General features: G+C 46.4%; 1 protein-coding gene across 1 annotated transcript; it reads left to right on the forward strand.

Moving 5' to 3' along the window:
* Positions 1–202: 202 nt before the first annotated feature.
* On the forward strand, positions 203–3,978 carry LOC308531486 (large ribosomal subunit protein eL18-like). Its single transcript, XM_081108423.1, has one exon. The coding sequence runs from the start codon at positions 1,539–1,541 to the stop codon at positions 2,103–2,105; it is 567 nt and encodes a 188-aa protein (XP_080964549.1). The 5' UTR covers positions 203–1,538; the 3' UTR covers positions 2,106–3,978.
* The last annotated feature ends 5,644 nt before the right edge of the window (positions 3,979–9,622 follow it).

Consider the following 9,622-nt stretch of genomic DNA (forward strand, 5'->3'; position numbering starts at 1 on the left):
TTTGTTGCTGAAGGTATTTCACATGAATCACCTATAGATGGCATCAGTCACTATCCTCCTGTGCCTGGGGAAGCTAACTCTGTTGTCTCATTTGTTGAAGAAAATTAGGAATACCTTATCCCTTAGTTCTTCTTTGTTTCCCTGTCATGAGTTGCCACATAGGAATGATTACCGTTGGCGCCAGTAAACAGAATATTGGAGAAAAACTGCGATTGTCAGAGACACACTTTCCCTACATGCCTGTGATGAATTTATTCAGTTCCTAAGTCATCAGTGGGAGAACTGCCAGTCTCAGGTGTCTTTCATTGCAAAATAATGAAGGCTTTTTCCTAGGAATTCTTTAATGCTGAGTGTTCCTTTGACTCTATTGGTTAATTTAGAAGAGAAGGAAATATTATTTTGCCTCTACAATGTCATTTCCCTCGTTTTCACATACTTAACTCCTTAGAAAAAGGGTACACTGTAACGGTTTGGCAGGTGATGCAGGCTGTGGAAGAATTTACACCAAAAAGAAGCCATACTGGGAGGAAGTTGGTTTTCCTTTCCAAGAGAAGAAAGGGCCAAGTATTGGTTGTCAATACAGGGTAAGGGAGAAAGGCTGGGTTCTGCTTTTCATCAGTGGCTCTAGCTAAGAGAGAACAAATGCAGGGGCCTGGGGCTTTGCTGAAGTTGAGTAGATATGGGGGGCTGTTTTTAAAGGTCACAGTTTGTTTGCTTTCCAGGAGACAGTCTGGCAGGTGTATAGTGAGGTGTCTTATCAGTATTTTTCCCAAGCCTATAAAATATGACTAGAGAAAAAGGTATGGAGTGTTCAAAAGAGGCTTGTTTAAAGAGGTAGAAGAAAGGAAACTATGGGGCGGGGTACAGTGTTTTTGACAGGTTCAAGCCTTGGACTGATGAGAGAGCACAGTCCTCTCGTGACCACGTGCAAGTCCCAGCTGGAGGGCAGGGCCTTCTCAGCACAATTATAGCCAACAGCTGTAGTTGTAAGCCTGAACCTATTATCCGAAAAGGGGCCCACGTGAAGGTGTGATAGAGTTCAGGTGCTTGTAGTTGAGTAGGGTTGAAACCAACGAGAATGTTGTAAACAACTTGATCACACCCCTACTTTGCCTCATGGCATCTGCTATAAAAGAAAGACTCGGCTTGTGGACGCTGTCTCCTCATCAGGGAGGCAGTGTCCCACAGAGACCCAGCTTTCATTCTCTTGTCTGTCTTTTCTTAATCCTTTCATCACCCCCCACTCTGGATCACTCTTAGCTGTGCTGGCGTGGCACAAGTGGCATCCGAACAGGCCTGAGTTCAGTGGGAATTTAAAAAGTGGTCAGTTGAAAGGAGTCCAAGGCGGGGGCAGAGAGTAAGATTAAAAAGCAAAAGTAAGGTAAGAAGTCCAGAAAACAAAAATATGGTAGGGAGCTGTTGTATGGTAAATTACCTCGGTGTAAAACATAGGACCCGATCCCAGGCAAGGGTACACACACAAAAAAAAAACACATGGGACACCTCTTTCTGGACCTGGTGGAACAGAAGGCGTCATCATGGGAGTCGACATTTGCCAAAACAAAGACCAAAAGGTTCAGCGCAAGGAGACCAAGAGCCAGGACATCTACCTAAGGCTGTTGGTAAAGCTATACAGGTTTCTGGCCAGAAGAACCAACTCCACCTTCAACCAAGTGGTGCTGAAGAGGTTGTTCATGAGCCGCACCATTCGGCCGCCTCTGTCCCTTTCCCGGATGATCCGCAAGATGAAGCTTCCTGCCCTGGAGGGCAAAACCGCCGTGGTTGTAGGGACTATAACCGATGACGTGAGGATCCAGGAGGTGCCCAAACTGAAGGTGTGTGCCCTTCCTGTGAGCAGCCGTGCCCGGAGCCGCATCCTCAAGGCTGGGGGCAAGATTCTCACCGTCAACCAACTGGCCCTGGACTCCCCCAAGGGCAGTGGCACTGTCTTGCTTTCTGGTCCTCGCAAGAGCCGCGAGGTGTACAGGCATTTTGGCAAGGCCCCAGGAACCCCCCACAGCCACACCAAACCCTACGTGCGATCCAAGGGCCAGAAGTTCGAGCGTGCAGGAGGCCGCCGGGCCAGCCCCGGCTACAAAAACTAATCCTAAATCCTATCATGTTATTAAAGAGGTTTTGGATGCTGGAAAAAAAAACAAAAAACAACACATGGGACAATGCTTAATTGAAGCACTTTTAAAGTAGGCATTTTTAAAATTTCTAAGATAGAAATAATCCGGGAGAAATCAAGATGGCGGCATAGGTAAATACCAGAGTTTGCTGCCTCAAACAACCACTTCAAAAATACAACTAAAAGGTGGAACAGACATCATCCAGAACCACAGGAAGGCTGGCTGAGTGGAAATTCTACAATTAGAAGGACATAGAAAAGCATACTGAGACTCAAAGGAGGTGCGGTGTGGAAGTAAAATACTAAGGTGCGTAGGTGCATGTGGAGCAGGCTGGCGGCTGAGGGCGTGGTTGTTGTTTTCAATCGGGAGGGAGTCTCAGGCTCTGAGCTCCAATTCCGGGCGAGTCTCTAGGGACCCAGACTCATACAGGAGAAGCGGGACTGTCTGGCATCCGTCGGAACTTTCTCTCGGAGGGCCTGGCAGGGATTTCCAGGATAATGAGAAGGGGAGACACCATAACTGCTAGCCCTGCCCTGTTGATCCCCTGGGACCCGCCCTGCCCAGACCCTGCAGTGAGGCGTTTGCTGGATAGCCTCAGGCAAAGGCTAAATTAGCACCTCCCTAAAGATCCAGGAGCCAGGAAACCCAGAGGTCAGAGTGGAACCATCCAGTTTGCAGCTCCGTGGAACCCTAAAAGACATGCTCAGGGGGCAGACTCAGTGAGCACCAAATCCCCATTGAAGCAAGTCTTGCCCCAGCGGGGTGTCTCCAACACAGAAGTTCTCCCACTGCTGATTCTCACAGCCAATTGGCCTGGAGGTCAATTCCTCTCAGTGATACCTACAACAATCAAGACTGCACAAAGACCACAAGGGGGTGCACCAAGAGTGTCCTCCTGAGGTAATTGGGGAGACTGAACCACTAGGCCCTAGAGGACACTCAGCACAGAAAACCACTTTATCAATACAGGGAAGCATAAAAAATGCGGAGAGAAAGAAAAAGGGCACAAATGAGAGAAATGGAGGAAAGCAAACTACTGGATCTAGAGTTCAAAACCACACTTTTAAGGTTTTTAAGAATTTTCTAGAAACCGCCGATAAACTTAATGAGATCTACAAGAAATCTAATGAGACCCTCGATGTTGTGATAAAGGACCAACTAGAAATTGAGCATACACGGACTGAAATAAAGAATATTGCCCTCGCCGATTTGGCTCACTGAATAGAGCATCAGCCTGGGTACTGAAGAGTCCCGGGTTCGATTCCGGTCGGGGGCACGTACCTTGGTTGCAGGCACATCTCCAGTGCAGAGTGTGCAGGAGGCAGCTGATCGATGCTTCTCTCTCATCGATGTTTCTAACTCTCTATCCCTCTCCCTTCCTCTCTGTAAAAAAAATCAATAAAATAAAAATAAATATTATACAGACTCCCAACAGCAGACCAGAGGATTGCAAGAATCAAGTCAAAGATTTGAAATATGAAGAAGCAAAAAACACCCAACCGGAAAAGCAAAATGACAAAAGAGTCCAAAAATATGAAGATAGTGTAAGGAGCCTCTGGGACAGCTTCAAGAGTACCAACATCTGAATTATAGGGGTGCCAGAAGAATAGAGAGAGCAAGATATTGAAAACCTATTTGAAGAAATAATGACAGAAAACTTCCCCTACCTGGTGAAAGAAATAGACTTCCAAGTCCAGGAAGCACATAGGACCCCAAACAAAAGGAATCCAAAGAGGACCACACCAAGACACATCATAATTAAAATGCCAAGAGCAAAAGAACGAGAAATTCTTAAAAGCAGCAAGAGAAAGAAAGTCAGTTACCTACAAGGGAGTACCCATACGACTGTCAGCTGATTTCTCAACAGAAACTTTGTAGGCCAGAAGGGAGTGGCAATAAATATTCAAAGTGTTGAATACCAAGAACCTACAACCAAGATTACTTTATCCAGCAAAATTATCATTCAGAAGTGAAGGTCAGAGAAAGAGCTTCACAGATAAGAAAAATCTAAGGAGTTCATCACCACCAAACCAGTATTATTTGAAATGCTGAAAGGTATTCTTTGAGAAGAGGAAGAACAAGAAGGTGGTAAAGATACAAATTATGAACAACAAATACACGTCTATCAACAAGTGAATCTGAAAATCAAGTGAATAATCCGATGAACAGAATGAACTAGTGAGTATAATAGAATCATGGGCATAGAAAGGGAGTGGACTGGCTATTCTTGGGGGGGGGGGGTGAGGGGGATGCGGGAAGTGACCCGACAAAAATTGTGCACCTATGGATGAGGACAGTGGGTGGGGATTGAGGGAGGGGGGTGGGGTGGGATCTGGGTGGAGGGGAGTTATGGGCGGGGGGCGGGGAGGGGAGAAAGAGGAACAAATGTAATAATCTGAACAATAAAGTTTTAATTAATTTAAAAAAAGAAAGATGTGGAAGCAACTTAGAGATTGTTATATAGCCTAAGGTCCAGAGAAAATTCCTAGTTCTGTCTTCAGTTTGTGGTCCATGGTTCAGGACTACCTAGAGCCCCTTCCTGAAAAGGGATGTATGAATGTGGCACGAGATGTAAGACAAATAGTAGAAAGTGACCAGAGGCTTTGACTCTTCTTGTATCTTCGGCACCTCCATTACCTCCTCCAGTCCCTGGAGCTACCATTCATGTGGGGGGAAGCCCTCTGGACAACGTGCTTCCCCCGAAAACAAATGAGAATTGGAGGAGACTGAGAGGGAACTACACAGGCAGAACTGGAATGATGGTGGTCTAATGCAAGCCTTTGGGAAGTTTACTGTTACTCGTAAGCCTCTCCAGTCGTCTTCTAAACAAGCAAGAACAAGAGTGGGATCTCTCTCTACTCCAGTGGTCTCTGTATGAGGCTGGGCAGGCTGGGGAAGATACTTTAGGATTTAGTAGCTAATAATACTCTTAGAATGCAATTACTAAAACAAAAAGGAGGAGAAGAGGTTGTGTTTGTATCTTTCCAGAAGGAGCAATACAGCCAATTTGGGTGCCAGAACAATGGACCCAGAGAGGCTCCTTGTCCCTCCATTCAAGAGACTGAGAGTTGCCCCGATGACAGCAAAGAGGAAGAAAAAGTAAAGAAAGGCTAGATAAGCTGTAGAAATAGAGAGAGAGAGAAGTAAGCGGTAGCAAATAAGCTGTAGAAATAGAGAGTAGGAAATAAGTTGTAGAAATATAGAAATAAGCAGTAGCAGTATAAAATAAGTACAAATAAGCTGTAGAAATAGAGAAATAAGCAGGGGTTGAAACCCAGGAAGGTTTGGGCAGGGGCAGCGAAGCCTACGTATAGTTCATAGAGGTCGAGAAATAAGTAGGAAATAAGCGGTAGAAAAAATAAGCTGTAGAAAGTAAGCGGTAGAAGGAAGCAAAAGAAAGTAAGTGGTAGACATTAGAAAATGAGCGGTGAGAAATATGCTCTAAAAATTAAGTGGTAGGAAATAAGCTGTAGAAATAGAGAAATAAGTAGAAATAAGCTGTAGGAATAAAATAAGTGGTAGGGAATAAGCTGTAGAAATAGAGAAATAACTAGAAATAAGCTGTTGGAATAGAGAAATAAGTAAATAACAGTGGTAGAAAATAAGCTGTAGAAATAGAGAAATAAGTAGAAATAAGCTGCAGAAATAGAGAAATAAGTGGTAGAAATAGAAAATAAGCAGTAGGAAACAAGGGTTAGGAAATAGGCGGTAGAAAATAAGAAGTAATTAGGAGATACAAAATAAGATAGAAATCTCCTAGGTTTTGTTTAAGCCACTGTAAAGCAAAAGATGACTGTGGTTGATGATGTTTAAGGAAGTAACTTTTATTTCTGACCTAGATTGTAAGTTCCTGCGGCAGTTGCATTGTTTCTGGGCTTTGGTTATCTTTGCTTGTGTGACCGGATAGCTCCCAGGGACTTTGGGTCTGTGTGACACGCCAGATTCAGAGTTGGAGGTCTCCAGCTCTGCAGGACCGAGGGCTGCTCGTTTTCATGCAGCCACCACTAGAGAAAGAGGCTGAGAAGGGACCAGACTTCCACCCGTGCAGACGGGGCTGGTTTGACTGGGACTGGTGCGGACTCAATGCCAAGGCCAACCATGCAAACAGCCTAATCCAGGGGACTAGTTTTGCATCAAGGACATCTTTCTATCGGCGGGATATCAACATGCAGTCAGCTGAAGAAGATGGCGACTGAGGCCAAGCAGATGTTGGAAAAGCAAGTGAAAGCTATGCTAGCGTTGGTAAACTGACAGTTTTCTGTAAAATCTTGTGGAGCTAAATCTAAAGACTCTAAGTAAGATATCCTGAAAACGCTAACATGTTTGTAGTTTGGTTTTGCATTGGTATTGCTTTGTTATTAGCCAAAGTTTTGTTCTCTTGTTAACATTGCTGTGTCTGTAGCTTTGTTAATAACTAGAAGTTTGTTTTGATTATGCTGAATAATTTAGTTTTTTGGATAATGTAAATAGGCGTGTTTAAAAACAAAGGGGGTCCAAAACCGGTTTGGCTCAGTGTATAGAGCGTCGGCCTGCGGACTGAAAGGTCCCGGGTTCTATTCCGGTCAAGGACATGTACCTGGGTTGCAGGCACATCCCTAGTAGGAGATGTGCAGGAGGCAGCTGATCGATGTTTCTCTCCCATCGATGTTTCTAACTCTCTATCTCTCTCCCTTCCTGTCTGTAAAAAATAAATAAAAGCTTTTCTTTAAAAAAAATAAAAACAAAGGGGGATATATGGGAATCGGCTACAGTAAAGGGGGATATATGGGACTCGGCTACAGTGTTTTGGACAGGTTCAAGCCTCGGACTAATGAGAGGGCACAGGTCTCTCGTGGCCACGTGCAAGTCCCAGCCGGAGGGCAGAGCCTTCCCAGCACAATTATAGCCAACAGCTATAGTTGTAAGCTCGAACCTATGGTCCAAACACGTGGCCCCATGTGCCTTCCCAATAGAGTTCAGGTGCATGCAGTTGAATAGGGTTGAAACCAACGAGAATGTTGTAAACAACTTGATCACGCCCCTACTTTGCCTCATGGCATCTGCAATAAAATAAAGACACGGCTTGTGGACGTTGTCTCCTCATCAGTGAGGCAGCGTCCCACAGAGACCCAGCTTTCATTCTCTTGTCTGTCTTTTCTTAATCCTTTCATCACCCCCACTCAGGATCACCCTTGGCTGTGCTGGCGCCGCACAGAAACTTTCTACTAACTAGAGACCCCTTGGTGCAAATTATGTCTGAGGTGTGACAACAGCAGGAAGGAGGGGTATGTAAGAATTTCACCTTGAAAGTAGCTTACCTTGTTCAGCAGTTTGACCAGAGGAACTGTGTGAATTAGAGGAGCCAACATCTAGGGGTTTAATTAGCAGGTGCTTCTCATAAATTGTGGAAGGCCACAGCAAAGAAAAAGACTTTTTTCCCCCCTTACAAACACCTCAACCACACTTAGAACCTAATGCTTTATTGCCTGAAGAGTGACTACCTCTAGGAGACAAAAGAATACCAGCAGTACTGGGGGAATTGTGTTCATTAGGACGAAAGCAATGGGTCCCGGAGTTAATAAACCACTCATTGAATTTTCTCCTCAACCCACAGGTTCTAAGTCCCCAGTATGGACAAAATGATGGCACATAGTAAACCTAGCAAGCTCAGGGAGCCTGGCATGGCATGGTCAATCTTAAAAACTCAGAAGCCAAAAGTAACCATATAGAACGGTTTAAAGTTAAAACATTCTAAGTAAATGTGAGTCTCGGGTAGTTATGTCCTAGCCTGTGTTTGTGTTTGTATGTGTGTTTTGCAATGGTCAATATTTACCTTATTGAGCCTGTCTGTTGTCTTTTGCATCTGGGATAACATACCATTGGATTTGATTTTTAGGGACATTTCTGTTTCACAGACTCCTAAGAGCACAATCTCCCAACATAGAAGACCACAGAGCCCCAATTATTATTGCGCTTGGGTTAAATATTAACTGTTAACTGATTGATAAATTTTTAAAAAGTAGTTTGTCTATTTTTTTTCTTTTTATCCAATCCGAGAGATTTCCCTCCTTAGCTCTCCCACCTAATTTATCACCAGCTAATTTCATTTCACCCCCTTAGAATCTAATGTATAAAAAAGGTGCAAAACTGCCATTGTCCCGAGCATTACTCAACCTGTTGTTATTTTCCTTCCTGGCAAATGTGGCCGACTTGGAGCAAATAAACTTAAAAAATTCTCCATAGGTTTGGACATTTCTTACAACACCAAAAGCAATTGACTCATGTGAAGCAGGAGAAGGTTACATGGAGGGGTGTCAGCATTTCCAGGGACTCAACTGACAGAAGACAGATTTATAAAAAAATGGAGAGCATTCCCAGAACCCAGCAAGCTAGAGCTTTCCCCTTGCCTTCAAGAACAGAAGAAAATGCTAACCACCCTCAGCCTCCCAGCCTGGGCTCCCTGCATATCCCGCCCCCGCCCCCTCGCCCAAGGCTGGCTGGCATGCAAACTGGAAAGCCATGTTCTGAGGCACACCCCTGTCATACTGAGCGTGTCCTCCCAAAATGAGGCCCAAAACCTGGATTCCAGGGAGTTCAGTGAGCCCCACAATGAGGAGGACCTGTGCCCCGTTTCCAGGAGAGGCAGCAGACGGGACAGAGGCGACCCAAGAGGGCCCAACAAGGGCAGTAGCCTCCCAGGCAGATCCTGCCCAAGGTCCCGCCAGCCCATATGCCCCAGGCAGTGAGGGTGCGAGCAGGAGCCTTCTGGGCACAGGAATCCCAGTCTGTGTCAGTGAGGTGAGGAGGGAGTGGGCAGTGGCTTTGTCCTTCCTACACTGGCCCCTCCCTCTTGTGTCCAGAGGCAGAGCAGCTAGCGGGCTGGTGGGCGTTGTGCCAGTCCAGCCCAGAGCCGTCCAGAGGTGGGCGAGCGTGCGGAGCCCAGCACGTAGGTGACTTACTTAGTGGCTCTTGAAGGGAAGCAAAGGAAAACATGACAGAGGCTGGGGGACATGCTGAGAGCTCAGAAGAGTGGCTGCCTCAGCTGCGAGCAGATGCTCAGGCCATTCCCTGTGCAGCTGGCTCTGCTGCAGCTGTTTCAGGGGTGACCTGAGCCAGGACCTGGCTGCACCCAGGGGGAATGTTTCAACCACGGCCTGTGCCCGTTCCCACGGAAACATGGTCCCTCCTGGGTTCCTTTGCCGCGTCTGGAAAGTAGTGCTGTCCCGGCCAGCGCCCAGGCGGAGGTGCCCAGAGGAGGTGTGGGCAGGCAGCTCCACCACAGCCCCTGGTTCTCCAGCCTGGCTTGTCCCATGTAGGCCACCTGCTATAGGAGGAAGGGTCCTCATGCCTACAGACTCCTCTCCGATGCCAAGGGCAGGGCTCCTGGTGGCACAGGTGGCCCCACCCAGATCCCTCCTGCCCTAAGAGGAAGGAGCAACTCTGGGAGGGACCCTCACTCCCCACATAGGCCCTTCCTGGGGCAGCCAGGCCACTTATCTGACCCTGAGCTC

This window comes from Myotis nattereri (genome assembly GCF_964212035.1).
Source record: "Myotis nattereri genome assembly, chromosome: 15".
NCBI lineage: Eukaryota > Metazoa > Chordata > Mammalia > Chiroptera > Vespertilionidae > Myotis > Myotis nattereri.